Below are 21,827 nucleotides of genomic sequence, written 5' to 3'. Positions count from 1 at the left end.
GAGCTGGACACCCAGCCCAGAAAGAGAAAATGGCCAAGGAGCGGGTGATTGCTAGGCTTTGCATCCTGGGATACAAGTGGTTGGAAAGCAGGAAGTGTGCACACGCCTGCTATCCTGGCTGCCCCCGTCCTGCAGAAGTGGCAGGCATGGCTGGCTCTGTGGTTAGGGACACAGGCCACCTGTGTCAGTGGTATAGCTTTGGGGCCTCAAGTACGACAGCTGATATTCATCCCAGCTGGCCCTGGCCACAGGGACGCTTATGTCAATGGAGAGTAAAGACAAGAAGGGTGAAGCCAGCCCCTTGTCAGCCTCTGCGGACAACCAAAGCCTGTAGTGTGACCTGGTCTTTCTCGTCCCTGTACCTGAGAATCCTGTCTTGACTGTACAGGAGACAGCATAACCTGTGTACCCCCAAGTGGGAACAGGCACTAGGTAACAATGCCAGGGCCACTCACCAAGACGCGCTCACTCATGTTCTGGCCAAACACAAACTTGTTGGAGGTGTCAGCACTGTGGGTCGAGTTGTCTACACTGGAGAGGAGTGACACTGTCAGTGTGTCACCCTGATGTGCACCACAGGCACACAGGTGCCTCCCCCACTCCATATAGACTGACAAAGGCCGCTGGACCTCTCTTCTCCAAATGGAGGACCCCATGTGCACAGCACAGTGCGCTCACCTGGAGCTGATGTACTGCAGGAAGTAGTTGGTTGCGGTGGGTGCTTCTGAGCTGGGATATGCAGCACTGTCTACACCTGCCACAACGGCATCCTCATTCATCAGCTGCAGACAGAGGGAAGCGGGTGGCTCATGGGACCCCATCTGACAAGTAAGTGCTTGCCAACTCCTTACATGGCCACACTTGACACAGCAGCTAAGACACAACAAGCTGGGTGTGGTAGTGCACCCCTTTGATCTCAGTACTAGGAGGGAGAGGCAGGGGGATCTTTAGGAGTTCAAGCTAGCCTGAGCTACAGCGAGGTCTCACTTTAGAAAGGCAAGAGTCTGATGTCGGCCCACATACTTGTCGTCCCAGCACTGCAGGAGGCTAAGGCTCAAGGTTGGTCTGGGCTATACTCAAACAGGGAAGAAAAACCTATAGAAAGAACCACAAAGCTTGGAAGCTGCCCTCAGGCTGGTACCCGACACAGCCAGTCATATAATGGGCACATGGCAATCATGACAATCACAGCTTTTCTGTGGTTCTCTTAAACCCCTGATGTAGGTGTCACCCATGAATAACCAAGGAGGTGGCAGTGCATTAGAAGACACTATGATCCTGGCTCATGGTTGCATGTGATGAGACTGGAGAGTGAGTGCAGAGCCCATGGAAGCCTTCAACCTTTTGAGATGCCAGCTGGCTCCACCACAAAGATGGCTTGAGGTCCTTTGGCTGAACGTAGTAGGTCCCCAGCCTGGAGAAGAAGGTGCCCAAAGTTTGCAGGTCTCTTAGTCTAAGCCATAGCAATACCAAACTCTTTCCACATCCCTCAGGGACTGGTGTGTCCACCGGACAGCGAATAACAAGGTGGAGGAGACACACTGGAGTCTTCTACAGAATGGGAAGTTTCTAATGAGGTGACAAGGTCTTGCTGCACAGCCCAGGCTGGCCTGGTTTCCTCCATCCTCCTGCCTCAGCCTCCTAGGATGCTGGGAGACAGGCGCATTCTCTGAGGGGCATCTTGGGCTCTATGAAGTGCCCTAGTCCTCTCCACTCCCATGCTGATACTCCACTGTCTTGGTGGCACCCACAAGCCAGAAGTGGTCCTAACTGCCAGGAGGGCTGCCTGGTAGACACTTGCCTGGAGTGCCCCAGACTCTATTCTCTGGCACTGTAGGTGTCAGACTCAGATTCCAGGAGTGAGGAGCAGTCTCACTACTCTGCTGAGGAGTCTGTGCTGGGTGCTGAGGCAGGGCCCTGCTCACACAAGTCAGGGAGGGTAGTGTACAACTGCCATCCCAGTGCTCAGGAGGCTCAAGCTGCAGGATCAGGAGTCCAGGGTCATCCGTAGTCACACAGTGGGTTTTGAGACCCTTGTCTCAAATCAAACCCATGTCAAATCAATCACACAATCGGTATTTCAGTGTAGCTCTTGGAAAAATGATCTGAGGTAGCCTGAAATCCTAGGACTTGAGGATCAGGAGTTCAGTTCATCCTCTGTTACATAGTAGACTTGAGGATGGGCCATATGAAACACTACCTTAAAGTCGGGAGGGATTCTTAGCAGGATGGGGCCCCTAGGCAATGGATGTCTGGGTAGATGTGTGGCTGCCACAGGTATCCTAGGACACTCTCCTTAAGGACTGGCTGCTGGATTCTGCTGCCCCACCATCTACCCAGCGAATACCTTCACTCTGTCTCTTAAGTTCTGTCCAAACACAAAGGCCTGTGGTGCCATCTGCTCCTCTTCACAGTGCCCCTCCTCTGAGGCACCATGTGTGGTTTTCTGAAGTATTTTCTCCTATAGGAAAAGAAAAGAACCCAATCATACCTCTAAGTGATGGTGACAGAGCATCTAGGAGCCTGAAGTCGGCAGGACATGTGCCCTGCTGGCAGTTATGATAGACTCTCCTGGGGTGGGCAGTGTTAGAGAAAGGCTTGAAGCCTGGAAGCTGGCCAACACCAGCAGTCCCCAGCCTCAGTGGAGCGAATAGAGGGAAGGGATGGCTTCCAGATGATGGCAAGGTGGATGTGGGGAACTCAAGACCCAATGGCACCCCTCTTAAAAGCCAACTGGCTTTGGTCCTAAACACTCGTCTGTTCAGGTGGAGAAAGGCAGATAATGAGTATCATACCCAGTGCTCAGAAGGCACCTCTAAGAAACTGTTCTCAAGACTCTGGCTCAGGCATGAGGACACCAGCTGTTAGAGGGCCAGGGACACACCACCACAGCCTGGTGCCAACAGAGCCAGAATCATACTTAGGGTCCTACTAGGCAAGGGGACAGACACTGAGGATGTAAACTATAAATGGTAAAGGGCAGAGACACAGCAGCTATGGAGAAAGAGCAAATGAGCCCCATGTCAGTCATGAGAGGAGATGGTGTAGTGCGGGACACAGGCAGGTGATCCCACTGTGCCGACATGGCAGCTGGGGCCTCATGCTCATTGCCACTCTCACTCAACGCCACAGCTCTTGTACTGAGTTTCATTGTGTTTTGTTTTTGTTTGGTTTTTTGAGACATGGTTTCTTTGTGGGACTGTCCTGGAACTAGCTTTGTTGATCAGGCTGGCCTCCAACTCACTGAGATCTGCCTGCCTCTGCCTCCCAAGTACTAGCATTAAAGGCTTGTACCATCACCGCCCGGCATGTGTGCATGCACACAAACTATAGGGCAACTGCCTGGATTGGTCCCTTCCACCACTGGTCTAACTCAGGTCGTCAGGCTTGGAAGGAAACAGTTTTAGCTCATTAAGCCCTCTTGCTGGTTCTCCTAGATGCTGCCTTGCAAGTGGGACTCTCTTGAGTTCAAGGACTTAACTCACCCATGTGGCCTAGATGAGGGGAATTTGGCAGGGGTGACGCCCTGGCTTCAAATAGAAGGTGGGGTGATGGGTGCTGTGCACTTCCAGGAGCCCTGACATGTCTGTGGCAACAACTCACAGTGGCGGGAAGGGTGGCACGGTGCTAACTGTACTCTCTGCTAGGCTGTCAGGAGTTAAGTCTTCACTTGCCTGAAACGCTATAAATCTGGTTCCATTCTCACTCTGCCATGGCTTGGATGAATAGTCCTCCATATCCCTGTTGGGCAGTGTCCCCCACTGAGAACCAGTCACCAGGCCTGTTGTGACTCTGCAATGGTTTCTCTCTGAATGGAGAAAGCCTAGCCTCGGGTTCACTTAGTCAAGAAACCCTTGTCTCTGTGTGTCATCAGATGGCTCTGCCTCCTGGCCAGTGCCATGTCAGAGGCTAAATCCTAATCCTTGGCCACTGAGCTCAACATCCCTGATCAGTTAGTGTCAGTGTCACAAGCCAGAAATGGCTGAGAAGGCAAGGATGATCAAAGACAGTAAGCATGATGACCCTACCCATCCCAGGACATCCAAAACATGAGGCCTTGGGGTCAAATCTGGTGCCACAGGGACAGATCCAGAATCAGATCAATATTAGGCACGGAGCACCCAGCCTGCTATCGAGGAGGACCAGCATGTCCCCTGCTGAGGGGTGGAAGGGTATACTTGCAGGGACACTGAACATAAGGTGACTCAAGTAGACCCCTGATTTCCCTCCTGAGTCCCAACCACAATCACAAGAAACAGGCTGGGAGCCATTTATGTCCACACTTAGGGTGCTGGGTTGATAGGCATTCCCCATGTAGCCGTAGACTCCCACTTTCCTGTCAGGCAGCTTAGGAAGCAGGGTCTCCATTAACCGCCTCCACTAGCTACCAACACACTGCCCTGACCTTGAAATCCTAGGTGCAGGTGCCTTTTTTTCTCCTAGGTAGGCTTTTTGGGGGCTGATTCCCCAGTGCCAGCCTATGTGTAGCCTGAGGACTCATCTGTTACTGGAGGATGGGAGGACAATGATAGATGGACAGGGGATGATGACACATGCATGACCTTGTTATGGAAACAGCCACAAAAGTCACTCCTGAGCTGTGAGGCAGTGGGGCCCATCCTGATAGTGACTGACAGCCCCTCTAACAGGGGTCCTGTGGAAGTGAGTAGGTCACGGAACACCATTCTTGAAAAGGACTGAGCCCCTGGGCTCTCTGCTGTCCTCTCCATGACTGCCTATCTCACAAAGCATTCCCGGTGAAGTGGGCTGTAACCAGCTGGGGGTGTCTGTGTGTGTGCGTGAGTCCCATGCAGTGAACCTGTAAGCCTTCTGTGTCTGCGAATGCCCCTGCCTGCGCGTTGTGTTACAGTGTAGAAAGGGAGTGACACAGGTGCAGCTGTGCACAGAGAGTGCCGGGAACCACTAAAGGTGAACAGACTCGGAGAACCCGAGAAGACATTACATCTGGCCAGCCCCATGACCCACCAACCTCAAATGTGTTTGTCCCGTCAGTAGATTCGGAGGGGCTCTTCTGTGTGAGGTTTTCTGGTGATGTGGACATGGCTGGTCCTGTGCAGTCTGCTGGCATACTGACCCCATTGGTGCCACTGCTGGGGACTGCAAAAGGGAGAGAGAGTGGATAGGTGGCAAAGGTGCCCTCTCCTCTGGCAGCTAGCTGGCCAAGCAGTTGGACTCTGTCTAGGCTTCCTTTGTAAAGAGGCTTCTAAAGTCAATTCATCATCTTAGGCTATGCAGGGTAGTGAGCGCTTGGGAGGCAGAGCAGGCTGATCTCTGTGAGTTCAAAGAGAGAGAGAGCTACACAGCAAATTCTACGTCAATCAGGGCTACATTTAAGAACCTTATGCATTCTTAGATTAAAAACAAAAAATGCCCAAACCTCACACAAGGGACTACTGTCTTTACTCTGGAAGGCACTGCACTGTTATGTAGCTCAGCACACACGGGGCCAGGGTTTCATTCTCAGTACTATACCCCTACCCCCACACCAAAAACAAGACACAAATATGAGTTGGCTTCCAGTGTGCTCAGAAGCAGAACTCCAGAAAATGATCAGCAAAAGAGAACCTCTCACACACAGCCCCAGTGCAAATGGAGGAAAGCCCAGCCCGTCCAACCCCTAGCCCCCTGTACACTCACAAAGCCAGAAGGGAGCTGTCGCAGTGGTGCATGCCTACTACCCCATGCTTGAGAAATACAGACCACAGGGTGAGTTCAGAAACAGATGGGGCTGCACCAGGAGATACCAAGTCACAAAAGTCTAACTAAACCAAGACAAAACGGCAATCACCCTAACATGTTACGCCATCCTACTGGCCCACAAATCAAGACAAAACAAAACAAGAATCAAGTGCCTTGTCGATCTGGCTGACTCTAAGCACTGGAGCCAAGAAAACTTTGGGTGATAAATCAATATGAGCCAGGTCGAGGCTACTACTGAGCTTTGAATGACAAGACTAAAACCCAGCGAGCTCCAGATAGCCTGGAAATTGCTCTGCAAGGGTAACAGAGCACAGCTCAGGAGGTTGAAAAGAGAGACGGATGGCACCTCATTCCTCTATCAGGGCTCCTCAGAACAGACCTGGCCCAAAGAATCCCCTTGCCTCTGTACTTACCTGTCTGTGACAGCACCTTGGGCTGTGGCGCCTGCAGCACAGCCGGGCGGAGAACACCACGCTGCTGTTCCCTGGGCTTTTGGCTGGGCAGACCTAGAACACAGTGAATTCTAGGAACCTTGTCTCTGCTTCTCCAGGGCACATCAATTCCAGTGGTCATGCAAGGGAGGCCATGCTCAACACCAACACTTTTTCTATAGTGACAGTCACTTGCCACTGGGAGCTGTGATGAGGCCTAGGTCACTGCTACCCTCCCAGAGCTGGCCCAGTGCAAGGGGAGATGGCCAAAGTTGGTGCAGGGTCACAGTGAGTTCCCAGGTAGGAGACACCCTGTTCCTGCAGGTCTGAGGAGCGTTCCAGAGTTGTGTCCCTGTCAGTCATAGTCCCCCCAGCAAGGATCCTGGGACCAGGCAGAGGCCTAGAAATGTCACCCACCTGCACTGGGCGCTTGGCCGTGGATGAGCGTTGGGGGCTTCAGCCGGAAGCCGCTGCTCTTCTCCTCTGCAAGCACAAGACACAACTGAGCTCAGCCGAGGGGTGTGTGTGTGTGTGTGAGGGGAGCATACCCAAACAGAGTGCACAGTAGGCCTAGGACTCACGAAAATGGTCCAGGCTGCAACAGGAAAGCAGGAAGCCCTGCCCTGCGTTAGAGATGTAGCTCTACAACAAGGCCAGCACAGGGGACCTGGAGGACAAAGATACTGAGGCAGGGTGACATATCTACTAGGCTCTGGTCCCTTCCACTCAGGAAAGGGAATGATGGTACTATTGTGCAGGCTTCTGGGACATGCCTGTAGCTCAGTGACAACCCCATCAGTCACTCACAAGAGGCTTAGTGACCAAGCTAGCAGGTAACGAGAGCTGTGGCTACAGGGACAGCTGATCTAGTCTTGGAGGTTCAGCCATCAGGCATGACATATCCAGACCCCACCACACTCATGATCCTCCTGATAGAAACAAACAATAAAATCATTGAGAAAAGGGCAACAAGAAAACTCTTCAACATGGGGCTGGAGAGCTGGCTTGTGCAAGCACAAGAACCGGAGTTCAAATCCCCACACAGCAAAAACACACATGGTACAGGCAGAGAGAGATAGGAGCATCCTGGAGCTCTCTGGCCAGTGAGGCCAGCCCAATCATTGAGCCCTGACTCAAAAAGAAAGGCAGAGAGTGATAAATGGTGACAGTGGCGTTGACACCAGCACACCTGCAACACTTGCACACCACACGCACAGAAAAGGAACCCCATCTAAAAATTCAGGAAAAGGCAAAGTCTTGGGTGAACAGAAGGTTCCCACCGTTCGTGGTCCATGGATAGGAAATATGAAGTTGATTCATAATGCCTGCAACTGAGGAGTAATGACGTTGATGGGGACTGGGGCTCATGGGGATACAGTTTATTTGGGGTTAACAGCTTGACTCTGGACACATGGCTACCACTTAACTATCTTGTCACATAGGCTCTGACAGGAAACTGGTCACACTGGAAAATCAAGGGGCTGCTTTGGGGACCAGTCAGCCAGAGCAGCACTCAAGCCCTGGGAGCAAAGGGGCTGAGCCCACAGCCAAACATGACCTGCACATGTGACAAAGGGGCCCCTGGAGCCAGCCATAGAATGAGGCAGGGATGCTTCCAGGGGGTTAGCTGGGCTGCCCTTTTCAAACCTGAAGAGATCTCTCTCAGGGTCCTGTTCCCCACAGAAGTAATATCAACACAATCTTTAAGACTTGAGGGTACCACAGCCAGTCACAAGGACTGCAGTCATTTACCTGCATCAGTGTGGTGCACCAGTGTGGCCATTGTGCTAGTCCGCAGGAATCCATGCAGGGCACCACTAAGGCTTAGAGTTCTGTCCCAAATCTCATTTGCAGGGACACCTGGGCTCTTCTCAGGCCCCCTGGAGACTCACTTTGCTCAGTGTTGCTATGTGTGACCCCACCCAGGACCTGGGAAACCCAGGCTCTACTCCTTCACATTACTGGCTGTTGGACATATGCTATCTGAGGGGCAGGGGTGCTGGATGATGGGGGAGACTGCTCACTCAAGGGAGCTCTCTGCTTACACTGGGGACTGAGTCAGGCTGGCCTGAGGCTGGCAAAGCTCCCAGAGTAGCTGCTGACATGGCTGGGGGCTGGGCAAGGAGGGAGCTGGCTGGCATGAAGAGTAGTGCCAGGGTTCTTCCTTAGGTTCACCACGTAGCTGAGGATGACCTTGAACTCTTATCTTCCCGCCTCCATCTCCTAAGAGTCTGGATGACAGATGTGTGTGTCTGCAGGCCTGGGTGAACCAGGCTTCTTAATGTCAGGAAGAAGGGTTAGGGTGCTAAACTCTATCAGTGCAGGCTAAGAACAGGGCCAAGCAGGGTACACCGAACACCATGATCCTGGTTCTAGAGGCCACACCCTGACAGAGAAGCAAAGCAGATTCCAGGACTGAGATGGGATGGTGAGCAAAGTCCCTGGGGGAACCAGAAAGAAAGGGAGCAGGGGTACTCTTCAGACTGTCAACACCCAAGCATCAAACACATTCCTGACAGCCCAAAAGCCATCAGCTCAGATTCACATCGGCCCTGCTGGAAGACCCAAGAACAGGGGCAGGGAGGGAAGGCTCTGGGAGCCACTGGTGGAGAGGGGTGGGATGAACAAGGAGGAGAGCGTCCTACACAGGGCAGAGCATATCCATGCTGTGGAAGCACAGGACCCTGCCTGAAGGATGGACAGTAACACCAAAGAGTGGATGTAAACTGTGCCCCAAGAAGCCAAGTCACTCTTGTGAATCCTTCAAAGACAGCCCTGAGCCTGAAAACTCTTCTATGAGGAATCCAAGCCACCACAGCCCTGAGCTGAGGGCTGAGCTCAGGGAAGGGGGAAGCCATGCCCGCAAGACTAAGGCCAAGTTAGCATCTCCAGTATTCACATACAAAGCCAAGGGAGGCAAAGGCTGGATCCTGTGCTTACTTGGCCAGGCAGCCTGGACCCAACTGTGAACTTCTCGTGCAGGCAAAGATGGTGCCTTGAGAGAGCAAGACAGAGAGGAGGAGCTATCAAGGAAGCACCTTAGGCCATCTCCGGCTCCAACATACATGAACATGCCACACATGCACAGAATCAAGGCAGGCCGGCTGACAAGGCTGCAAATCCCCTTTGTGCCACCTCTACACACCCACAAACTGGCACAGAACCTTCAAATTAAGGTGATGTGCAGTTGTGAAGGGTCTGGGATATGTATTTGGCAGGGCCACCACACTCCAGATGTGGAATAAAGGCAAAAGGGAGGGGCCTGGTCAATAGAGGGATTGAACCAGACCTCCTCACAGAGCAGAAGCGACACCTGCTGCCCTGGGATGGACTACCAGGACAAGAACCAGAGGCAGCAGAGGCCAAGACCCCGACATGGACACTCAGAGGAGCTAGCTTCTGGACCAGAAAGGGAGGTTATGGATAGAAGCAGGGTCAACACTTAAAATGGCTGCTTGGCTTTCACTGGCCATCAATACCACAGCATCACAATGTCTGTGGGTCTGAAGTGTTTACACCAGTCAGCTTAGGCCACAGCACTGTGCGTGTCAGACTGACTACAGAGATCTTTTATAGGGATTCCAGCCTAGGAAGTCTCGGGTCTGGTGTTATAGTGAAAAGACCAAAAAGGGCCCCTCATGCCCCTCAGCTGTGGCTAAAGACAGTGCTTGGAGTCAAGCCAGGTACAGAAACTACCTGGGGACCCAATATCCAAATAACACCTTTGGGGCAGGCTCTCCCTGGCTTATGTGGGTGTCGCTCACCTGAGTGTGTTAGAGAGGATGTACGCTCACGCTTGACAGGAGGGCAGTAGTTTCCATCTTCATGGTCAGAATCTATAGACACAGGGTAGGTGGAGTTAGGGAACACTCAGGTTTGGCTCCAGGGCAGCCCAGTGTTCTAGAGAATTCCTTACCTTCTCCGGCTTCTGGGCTGGAGCTGCCAGCAGATCTCTGAAACAAAAGCACAGAAGTGGTGAGAGGCCCCAAGTGTCCCAAACTGTGCCTACAACTCCCTGTGTGCCCTGCCCTAAGGACACTCCCCACACGGTCAGGTCCAATGGCCAGTGCTCCACCTCTAGCACAACCCACCCTGGCTCCCCAAGTGCATTAGCATGGCCCTCAGCACAGGCCACGCAAGTTTCATGTAAATGTCTAGGCACAAAAGCACACTAGCTCCTAGCCCTGGCCCTGAACATTCTATGGCACATGTGCACACTTGTTTCGGGGCTGTCAGTTCCAGTACAAGCAAGCTCTGATGCTGGGACCAGAGTGCTTCAAGGCTGTGCCAGGCTGCTAAGGGCGTTCCCCAGCTCCTGCCTTACACAGTCCCTTCTTCAGTCTACACTTGGTGCTACATCACCCTTCAGACCTTGCAGCCAGAAGCAAAAGTCAACATGGACACACACTCCTGGGGATCTTGGCCATTTAAGAAAGCACAAGAATCCATTTTCCTCCGGTCCCCAAATGTTCCATGCTCAAGCTGAGCCAAATTGGGGGAGGGGGGTTCTGGCTCCAAGGAGTTGCTGAGGGTTAAATGAGACGACACAAGAGAATGTTCCAATGACTGATGCAATCAATAAACCCAAAGACGGTGAGTGCCAGAGACCCTCCCGCAGCAGGCCCTGGCCCGTTTTTTTTTTCCCATAAAGGGCCAGAAAGCCAGTACTTTTGGCTCACAGGCTACATCTGCTCACTTTTGCTTATAATCCTGTAACAATGTAAACATTGGCTCAGGGCTCAGCCCAGGAACTGCGCAGACAGGCAGCAGACAGGCAGTGTGCTGGAGTCTGCAGCAGCAAGCCCAGAGAGGGTGAACATTTACTCAGTGACACACAGCAAACTTCTAACAGACTTGGGCATTCTTAGTGTGAGCTGACAGCTTGGGTCTGTGTTAGAGAAGCAAGCAAGCCTGCCTCTGCTTTCTAATTCTCTCACTCACAAGACAGGAACAGCAATGATCCCCAGGCAGGTCCCAAGGAAGCACCAGCTTCCCACCCCACCCCAAGAGCTCACCACTAACCCAGGCTCTACCTTCCATGCAATGTCAGATCTCTAGGGGCTGCAGAGGATATCAGGAAAAGCATGATGAGCTGAGGGCTCAGCAGCTTTGCAGCACTTGGGGTTCACGTAATGGGGTGTAAAAACAAACACACAAACAAGCAAACAAAAAAAAACCAAAGCAGCCCAGACCTGATCATGTGACTCCAGCACCTGCCCTCAGGCGGGCACCAACCCCACAGCAAATTTCCATGCTTACACTGCCCCACAGGACACAGACCCTGAGCTGTTATACCACCAGATCCCAAGTCTAGCCTAAACCGGTACTTGGCCACACAACAGACATTTGCCAGGAACCTGCCCAGTGAACTCTGCCCCTCAGAGAACCAGCAAGGGCTTACAACCTAGCACACAATGGGAGCCATACTGTGTATGAGCCCTGAAGCTTCCTCTTGTCCTCTGGGATGCCTTGAAAACATTCTCTTGGTTTTTGATACCTTGCTGGATCCATGCCCAACCTGCAAGGGTGAGTCACCCTGGGGACTATGCAGGCACTGATGAGTGAAGAAGGCCCTGTAGACTCATGCCTGGGACAGTTGAGGACATAGCTCCCAACATCCTCACATGTTATGGAGGCTTTGCTGCTGATCAGCTCCATCAAAGGAGCAGGTTCTTGAGGATTTACCTGGTACATCACTGGGTGTGTGGGGGGGGATGAAATTTCCTGGAGGGGAGAAGCAGTCCTACTGCTTCAAGGACAAGAGATCCAGGATGACACACAGAGACACAGGTTCAATGAGCCAAGGGGAAAGGCCAAGCCAGTGTTCCAACTGATCCCTATACCACCTGGGATGGACAAAGAAGCTCAGAGTGATGTTCACGGCAGCTGTGGACCTGAGGACCAGCTCAGTTCTGCCAGCAGGGAGGTGGGAGATGGGAGGCAGAGGCAGAAGGTCAAGAATTCAAAACCAACCTGTATGAGACCATACTTGAGAAAAATCCCACAACAGAACACAAACTTAGCTGCTCTTGGCAAATAGGTGCTGGATGAGAAGCACACACAAGCCACATCAAAGAGGCTGACCTTAGGGCTGGAGAGATGGCTCAGTGGTCAAGAGAACTCACTGGTTTACAGGACAGAGGTTCAGTTCCAAGCACCCACATGAGGCAGCTCGCAACCACCTATAACCCCAGTTTCCGGGGCACCCAGCCTCTGACCTGCTTGGGCACAGAACTCACATGCAATTCTGCCCTATACATACACACAATTTTAAGTGTGCGTGTGATATATATGTCACACACACACACACACACAGCTCTTGAGGGTTCAAGAGCACAAAAAGCTGTTCCCAAGGATGGCATTCGAAAGAGTCAGGTGGACATGGATGCTGCACAGCACAGTCTTTCCAGTGTCCTCTGGCCAGGAGGCTGCTCATCAAAGAAGCTCTTCTCACCCTACATACCCAGGAAACACAGCACTGTGTACATAGAGACTGGAGAAATGAAGGAGCCCTCTGGGTAGCTGAGCAGCTCCCTCAACTGAGACTGAGGGCACAGCAAGATAAAAGCCTGCTCTACTATACAGGGACTGGTGAGCTCCAGCCTGGTTTCCCCAGGATCAGGTTCCACCCAACTGGATATACAGCCCAACTGACCCAAATTACAGTATGTCTGTGCAACGCGCCAGCCACGAGACTGCCCTTGGCAGCCAGCCCAGCTTCCCCACTGAGAACTCTACACTGGCTTGGTGGCTCAGCGCTGTCACCAAGCGGTATGACAGTGCTGCTCCAGGCACTGTGAAGTTGTAAGCAGGGGGGAAGGGGAGTCCACCTCCAGTTCCCCTTATTTGGAGGCCCCTTTCCCTGGATGATCTGGGGCTATGTTGCTGAAGTTTGCAGCCCATGAAAAAAATCAAGAAGCCAGGTTCTGTGGGGCCAGGACACCACAAAGGACACCAGCTCTGGACAGCAGCTACTGTCATGAGGGCTCTGGGATGGCCCTGCTCTTGGCTCAGCCTGGAAGCTGCCACCCCTCTGCAAAGAGACCAGAGGCTTCTGGATGCAGTTTCCAAGGGTGCTCTGTCCAAAGTAAAAATGGTGGTTTCTGTTGTCACCCCTCTTCTACATCACAGAGGACTCTTCCCACAGCCCCCCACACCCTGAATCCTCATATGATAGGGCAGGACCACAGCCTCACACTAATCAAAACTCCCACAATGACTGGGGCTTTGGGGCTGCAGCTGGTATGAAGAGGGGGAATCACTCAGGCCTGTAGAGGATTCAGGCAGAGCCTGGCCCTGCTGTTATTACACAGCTGGTGACTTGGTGATGGTGCTGGACTTTTCTTATCTAACATGGAGTCTGCCTGTGTCTGGACACCAGCTCAGGACAATGCTCTCTCACTGAAGTTGCAGCTCATCATTATGGGCTAGGCTGGCCAGCACTGAATTCTGACATCCTCCTGCCTCATCTCTCCACCACAATGCTGGGGTTTCAGGTACACGTAGACATGTCTGGCTTTTTATGTGGGTGCTGGGATTTGAACTCTGGTCATCCTAGTTTCACAGCAAATGCTTCTATCCACTGAGCCACCTCCCCCATTCTCACTTATCTTTTAAAACAGACACTTCCTGCCATTGAGGTATAAGCTACCCATCCATCTATGCCTTCCAAATGTGCTCAAGGGATGAATGAGGCTTCCCCTTCTCTTGCCCCCCCCCACACACACACAGGGTTTCTCTGTGCAGCTTTGGCTGTCCTAGAAGTCACTCTGTAGCCTAGGCTGTCCTCAAACTCATAGATCTGCCTGCTTCTGTCTCCCGAGTGCTGGGATGAAAGGCGTGGGCCACCACCACCCTGCCCTCCTCTTGCTTCTTTGCAGTCCAAGCTCAGAGTCTCCAGAGCCCCTGGGTTCCTAAGACCCTGAACTTGAGCACTCAGATTCATGAGAAGTGGGAGGAGGCCAAAGAGCCAGGAGTAGTCTGGAAGGGTGACAGCGCTGACCAGCTCCTCAAAGGACCCCTCCCATCTCCCAGGAAGCAGGCCCCATTTCTCACTGTGGTATAGACAAGGGGGGGGGTCAGTCCCTTTGGTCAGTGGCATAATGGACCAAGTAAATACTTTCTGCCCCTTCCCAGCTGCTTTGGGTGGTCTTGGGGCTAAAGGGACAGGGGCTCAGGACCTGGTAACCCTGGATAACAGAGTGCAGGGTGGACTATGGGCACTTACCCCTGACAGTTCTCGCACACAAGGAGGATGGGCTGCAGGAGCGGGGGGCGGAGGAGAGTTGGCGGAAGCGCTAGCAGGGGCAGGAGGGTCTAAGGCATGCTCCCCAGCAGATTCGGGGTACCCCGCATCAGGGCGGGGCGCCTCCGCCTCCGCCTCCCCCCGAAGCTCCTCTCCCGACTCCGGCAAGTCTTTGTGCTCTGTGGAGGACTGGGGGGCAAAAAAGACAATTTTCCTTCAATGTACACAGGCCACACCATGGGGAAGGGGAGGGTCCCTGTCCCTACCCCTTCCTTCCCATGCAAGGGCTCTTGGGCAGGTAGGCTCTGAGCCTCCTTTTCAGAACAATGGTAGGCTCAGCAAAAGGAGACCCTCTCTTAGAACAAGGAAGGAGACGTGATATAGAGATTAAACACTGAGAATTCTGCCACTCCAGCTAAATACTAAAATGCTGTCAGTGGACAGGACAGGGGACAGAGGGGCCAGGCCATCCACAGATTCTTTGGCCTCTGGTTTTCCTAGGCTCATCCCACACATCCTGTGTGTGGGCTTATTTGGAAAAGGCCAAGGGATGCAAAAGCTAATGCCTGGAAGCCTTTGAGGTAAACCTGGGGACTCTGAGGGTGTCTAGGCCAAGCATCTGTGGGCCCTAACTCTTTTTCACGGGTGATGTCCTGCCACAGTGGCTCAGGGCTCCAGGGCCCCAAGCCCCATACAACACTGTCCACCAGTTGGTTCTCCGACAGTAACTGAAACGGCTATGGCTGAATGCCAGAGATGAAGGAAATATCTCGAGGGTATGACTTGCCCACAGGACTGTGCTGTGATTTAAGTCAAGGTCTTGCTGTGATGCCCAGGTCACCTTGAATCCTGTGCTCCAGGGGCCCGCAGGATTGTGTCACCAGACGTGGCATGGGTGCTACTTTGAAACATGACCCCCATCAAAAGAAAATACAACAAACGCAGAGCCCTGTGGAAAGAAACGGCTCCATCAAACTTCCTTCAAGGCCAGGTATGGTGGCACAAGCCTGCGATCTCAGCACTCAGTAGGCAGACTGAGGACAGTGAGATCCAGGCCAGCCTTGACTATGTAGTGAGACCCTGGTCCAGAGGGGCGGGGAGAGTTTACAAAGCTTCTGCAAAGGATCACTTCATGCTCAGATCTCAGCATCATCAAGGGTCAACATCAGCTTCCTGTGCAAGGTCTTTCCAGAGGCACAATGGCTACTGTTACTCTTAGAGCGAGATTTAACTCCTTTCTGGGAAAGTGGGAGCCAGGATCAGTTGACTGGAGTCACATGGAAAGCACACAGTGTGCTCTTGGGGGCCCAGGGCAAAGGAAATGAGGGTCCCATCTATCTTCCAGTACTAAGCCATATCACACCAGCCTGCCACCCCTTCTAATCCCTGTATTCCCCAAATGGTCTAGGTACTATGGGAACAATGGGCATAGGTGCAAGGGACAGCCTGTCAGCTGCCCAGGGAGCACCAGATGTCCAAAGCCAGTGATGAGGCTGAACAGCAATGACAGCAGCAGCAGCCTATCACTGACAATATAGCAAGCACGGAGAAAGAGAAGTGGCTGCCTCATACCTAAGCTCCCCAGACAGCATTCCCAGGACACAGGACAGAGAAAAGCAAGTATACTGCCAGTATGGCCATGAGTCTTTAGGTGTCAAAGGTCTAGAGTCTACAGGAATGCACACCCATCACCCCAGTATTTAGAATCTTGCCCCAGCTTGGGCTACAGCACAAGACTGTCTCAAAATAAAACAAAAATAAAAAACTGCTGTGGTTCCATCGTAGAACACTCGCCTCGCATGTGGAAGGCCCTGGGTTCACCCCCAGTTCCTATACCACCCTCCCACTCACAAGACAGGCAGGAAGACCAGTTCAAGAGTTCACAGGTAGCCTGGGTTACACAGTGAGTTCAAGGACAGCTTGGGCTATAAAGAGTTTCTGTATTAAAAATAATGACCACAAAGCTGACACTGCCTGCCTTTCTAGAAGACCCACGTTTGATTCTCAGCACCCACATGACAACTCACAACTATCTAAAATTCCAGTTCCAGGAGACTTGATACCCTCTTCTGACCTCCTTGGATACATGCAGGCAAAACACTCATAAGTAAAATAAATTACAAAAAAAAAAAAAAAAACAAAAAACAAAAAATAAATCACACACACACACATACATACACAGAAACAAAACCACCAAGCTACCCTGAGATTTTTGCTGTTGGTTTTCTTTTTTTCCAAGACAGGGTCTCTCTGTGTAACCCTGGCTGTCCTGAAATTCACTCTATAGACCAAGCTGGCCTCAAACTCAGAGATCCACCTGCTTCTGCCTCCCAAGTGCTGGGATTAAAGGTGTGTGCCACCACCTCATGGCTGGTGAGCAATTTTCATATGTAAGCATTTATTTGCAAATAGCATGTACATCATGAACCCACAGAGGCCAGGAGGATGGATGTATGATCCCCTGGAGCTGGAGTTATAGACTGCTGTGAGCGTCCATGTGGGCACTGGGAACTGAACCCAGGTTCTCTACAAGACCAACCAGTGCTGGGCCATCTCTAACCCCAAGCATGAGATTTCTAATCTCAACATTGAATAAAATAAGCCAGGCATGGTAGTGTACCCCTTTATCCCAGCACCTGGGAGGTAGAGACAGATGCAAGCTGATCTCCAAGAGTTCAGGGCAGTCTGCTCAAAACAGCAAGTTCTACATCAGCCAGGACAACATAGTGAGACCCTGTCCCTAAAACAAAGTAAATAAACAACCAAAAGCTTGGATTGGGGATGTGCTTTGGTGCTGAACTGGTACACAGCTCCTGGTTCCAACACCAAAAACAAACGACCGAAACAAACAACACCTATAAAACAAACAGGAGTGGGCACATTCCCTATCCCAGGCAGCAGCAGGAGGTGGCCACCTGTCACCCTGGGCAACACAACCAACATGCCACTGTCACAGCCCAGCCAATGATGCAAGTGTCATGGGAGGTGGAAGCTCCTGGCAGGCAGTTGAGTCACTTGCTTCCTTTCTAGTCCTGCACCACCATCCAGTGCAGCCTGCTTTACACAGACTGAGCGCTCTCTGGAGCCAGGGTCCTGCTCTATAGCCAAGGCTAGCCCAAATCTTGCAGTCTTCCTACTCACAAAGGACAATCTGGGGCACCCACTCCCCTAGTTGACAGGCTGCTTGATCACTGCAGATCAGGAAGGTCACCCCACACATAAAAACTCCAAGGGATGTTTGAAACAACTGAACTTCGACTCCACACTATTTCCATCAGGAGTACTCTACTTTGCTATGGAAGGAACCATAGTCCAGGCACTCAGTGCCAACACAGGGTTTACTATACAGCCCAGGCTGGCCTCTGCCTTCTAATGCTGGGATTAAAGGTGTGTGCTACTATGCCTTAATATCATCTTTTCTGAGGATCTGAGAATTTCCCAAATAAAACTGAAAACATAACAGCAAAATGAAGACAGGAAGTCAAGACAGACTCCTGAGAGAAGCCTGGCTTGGCTGGTCTTGCCTGGGGACAGGAGGACAAAGGTCTCACACACACTCTTTGTCCTTGATGGTGCCTGTTTGCTTAAATAGACAGGGTTTTGACCCAGTGGCTGAGAATGCTGACTCTCCTTGCAGAGGATCCGGGTTTGGCTCTCAGTAAGGCAGAAGAGGCTCACTGCAATACAACTGTGGCTTAGGAAACATTAAATCACAAAAGCTGAGCTAAGGAAGCATTGCCCCAAACCCCAGAGATAAGGAGTCGCTAGCGACTAGGCCTGTTGGAGATATGCAGACCCTGTGCCAGGATGTAAGCCTTTGTTCACAGGATTGACCAGTCATCAGGCCCATTCTGGAACACACCTCTACAGGCAATTCAAGGGGCAATGCAGCCACTGCCTATGCTTAAGTCCTGGCCTCCCCAAAGCCATTGGTCCCCTTCTGGAGAAAAGCATAATGACCCAAGTAACATAGTATACTCAAGAAATAATTCTGGAACCATCTTTGCTTTGAGACTCTCCCATCTCTGTTTAAACTATTCAAAGTGTGACCTGGGCCAGGACCTGAGGGAGACTGGGGATGATGGATGAATATAGAATGCATGAGCCTAAGGTGTAGGTCAGTCAGTAAGTCTCTAACCCAGGCAGCTCCTCCTCAAGCAGTAGCCAGAGCTGAACAAGCTTTATTAAAGAGCCATTCCCTCCATTAACTTTGAAGTGTGTGGAGGGATTCCTCATGGGAAAGGCATGTCACCTGTAACTGCAGCCATATCAGATGGTTCACAGCCACCTCTAAAACTCCAGTCCTGAGGACACGACATTCTCCTTTGGTCTCAACAGGCACCAAAACACAATGTGGTGCACAAAAATGCTTGCATACAACATGAGACAAGTCTTCACTGTGCAGTTCAGGCTAGCCTTCACATGTGCTTGGTGGTCACAGTGCAGAAGCAGCACTGAAAAGCCCATGGCTTTGGTAAGAACACATGGCACATTCAGAGACACCAAAGCCATCGCCTAAGGCCACTCATGTGGACATCTTGGAGAAGCTGAACCCAAGCCAGTGATCTTATGTGACCTGCAAGGACTGTGACATTGGGGGTAGGTGTGCTCATACCTAGCCACACTGCAAGCATCCCCTTCAGAGATGAATCTTGCTGGCCTCAGATTTGCAGCAGTTCCTACTGGGGGCTTACTCCGTAGGGAGATCAGCAAGATCTGTGTATGGAATGCTGGGCAAAGGCATGCAAACTGCAGAGCCACCGAGCTGCTCTAGCCACCAACACTCACTATGAGTCTGTCCTCACAGCAGCAAAGGGGCAGCTGGGGACTGTGTAGGGGTTAGGGGTTCCAATATAACCAATTAAAGCTATTTGACGCATGATCACAGGAGGGTCTCAAAAAGTCCAGATACTACCAACACTGGACAGAAAACAACCCAAATGGACCTTGCACCATTATGACTCCTACTGAAGGAGTCCAGGACAAAGCTGTCACCAGGCTGGGGACAGAAGGCCACAATGGTATTCTGGAAACCACTGTCACCAAAACAAACCAGCGGCTTCCTAGGGCCTCCAAATGCTTCAGCAAAAGATAGGAACAGACAGACGAGTTGTTCAACACCACCACTCAGGCAGTGTTGCCCTAGCAGGCATGAAGGTGGGCAGGGAGCAGTTCCCTCCCAAATACAGACTCACACATCAGTGGTGGCAACTTTAAGTACCTACCCATCTGGCCAGCAGCAGCCCCCAGCTGATTTACCTACACACTGTCAAATACTGCCAGCCTCCCAACAGATGCAAATGCAGCAGTCATTCAGGCTGGGAACCAGGCCACCTCTGTCTTCTGACAGCCTCTGACCCCTACACACAGCTATGTCCAGGAGAGTACAAATGGATAGCCTTGAGAAGGACAGTCAGGTGGACAGTGGCATCCTTGGCTATTGCCTCTCCATATAGGGCAAGGTCCAGACACAGTGCCCACTAGACATGCGGTACATGGCCTCTGGCATGATATGCCCTCAGAGAGGAAGACACCAGCTCCACAGACAGGGACAGTAAACCCAAGATTATTTCAGATGCACTGACATACCCAAGCTAGGTCAGATAGGACCCTTTCCTGGGGTGCTGAGGTAGAATGGAGGCTTTGTGTGCTCCATGCACCTCAAGATGTGCGCAGTACTTGCTACTCTTGAACTCACCAACCTCTGTCCTTCCCAGTTCCTCTGCTCTGGCTTTCCCAGGATAGGGAGACAATTCCCAGGATAGGGAGAACATAGTACTGGAACCTGGAAGGGTGCTGGAGACCTGTCATGAGCTCATGCTCTGGTTGTCAGCCTGGTTTTCAATGGCTTCTTAGGGGGCAAAGCAAGTCTGAGGAAGGTGTGTATGCAGAATACACAGTAGTCCCTTACCTTCTGTCCTTTGTCCTTCTGAAACACAAAGACGGATGGTGCAACAGCAGGCTTTTCTGCAAAAAGAAACACCAGTTTTTTCCCAATGAACATGGCTCTTGTTTCTAGTCAACTAAACACACATGTATAAATATGCACTGCATGCATATAGGTACACAACAACACACACACACACACACACACCATGTACAAAAATACACTTAAAAGCAGTTCACAGAACACTCAGCTACTCAGAGGCTGTCAGGGACACCTGTATGTGGAATCTATCAGTAGCATGGCCCTGTCCCTTTCTGTATGCACATTCCTGGAGCAGAGACACAGGACAGGGATTCAAGGAGAAGTTGGCAGAATGCAAGACACCAGGGCATCATATCACTCCTGCTTAAGAGCTAGGCACCAACTTGGGAAATTTGTTGTTATTGTTGCTTTATTTTTGAGACAGGGCCTCCAAGTCACTGCCTCTGCCCACCAAGTTCTGGGATTAAAGATGTGCATTATCATGCCTGATTGGCAACCTGCTGGTCATTAGGCTCCTGCTCTTTAGACAGTGACCCAAGAAACCATAACAGACCTGGTGCTAATTAAAAAGGCGCTAATTAAAAAGGACTTATGGAGCAATGCCATGACTTGCTGCCCAGAGATAGACAGTGGCAGGTTCTGTACCTAATGGGACAATGTGCAACTGGTGGTGTCCTTGTGGCTATGGTAACTCCCATGAGCACCACAAGCCTCTGAGGTTGCATAAAGTAAGCCTGGGCATAATATGGGGCACAATGCTGGAGAAAGCCACAGTGTCTAGGGTGGCAGATATGTGTGTCAAAGCTTGGCACATGTGGAGAAGATATGAGGAGGGAAGGAACACAAGACAATCATCAGGGAGCAGGTTTGAAAAGGGACACACAGCAAGGTCCATACTCATACACACTCCTAGAGAAACAGGACTGATGGGGATGTTCTTCTGTATATGTTTCTCTTATTGAGAAAACTGTTTGGCCAATGAAGCAGGAAGATAGGTGGAACTAGGAGATGAGAATTCTGGGAAAGGTAGGGCAGAAAGAGCCCACCAGAGATAGATGATATGTAGCTGCCAAAGAAGTAACAGGTCCAGGCATTCTCTGGTAAGCCAAAATGTGGAAATGGCATAGGTTTGTAGAAATATGCTTCTTACCCAATAAGAAGCCCTAGTCATCGGCCAACAGTTTAATAATCAATATAGTGTCTGTGTATTATTTGGAGCTGAGAAGAGCAGCAGGACCTGGAGAAACCATTGGCAACACAGGACACCACTGGGCTTGACTCTGGGACCACATATCCTGAGCAGGCAGACTGCTAACAGGTGACATTCTCACTACCCCAGTCCCCAGTGCCCCTGTGACCACTTGTGTCTGGCTATCAGCCTTATAGCCCAAATTGAAGCTTGGGTGCCACCAGAGAATGGCATACTTTCCAGCCATGCTCACACCTCTTGTAGCCACAGCCAGCACAAATGACAGCAGGGGAAGGCGGGAAGCTGGGCAGA

General features: G+C 51.5%; 1 protein-coding gene across 2 annotated transcripts in view; it reads right to left on the bottom strand.

The window, feature by feature from the left end:
• Ranbp3 (RAN binding protein 3) overlaps positions 1-21,827 on the bottom strand; it is a 36,439-nt gene that overhangs the window by 4,875 nt on the left and 9,737 nt on the right. The window contains exons 2-11 of one of the 2 annotated variants that reach the window (XM_051177625.1): positions 20,309-20,364; positions 14,380-14,586; positions 10,069-10,105; positions 9,917-9,988; positions 6,570-6,635; positions 6,135-6,227; positions 4,991-5,118; positions 2,348-2,461; positions 679-782; positions 456-531 (exon numbers count right to left, since the gene is read on the bottom strand). In XM_051177625.1, coding sequence (XP_051033582.1) covers positions 456-531; positions 679-782; positions 2,348-2,461; positions 4,991-5,118; positions 6,135-6,227; positions 6,570-6,635; positions 9,917-9,988; positions 10,069-10,105; positions 14,380-14,586; positions 20,309-20,364 — 953 coding nt within the window. The remainder of the gene's footprint in view (positions 1-455; positions 532-678; positions 783-2,347; positions 2,462-4,990; positions 5,119-6,134; positions 6,228-6,569; positions 6,636-9,916; positions 9,989-10,068; positions 10,106-14,379; positions 14,587-20,308; positions 20,365-21,827) is intronic. The other variant, XM_051177626.1, reaches the window with a different exon arrangement.

The sequence above is a fragment of the Phodopus roborovskii genome, unplaced genomic scaffold (assembly GCF_943737965.1).
Source record: "Phodopus roborovskii unplaced genomic scaffold, PHOROB, whole genome shotgun sequence".
Taxonomy (NCBI): domain Eukaryota; kingdom Metazoa; phylum Chordata; class Mammalia; order Rodentia; family Cricetidae; genus Phodopus; species Phodopus roborovskii.
The sequence above is the reverse complement of the archived record's forward strand: the minus strand, read 5'-3'. Positions and strand labels throughout refer to the sequence as shown.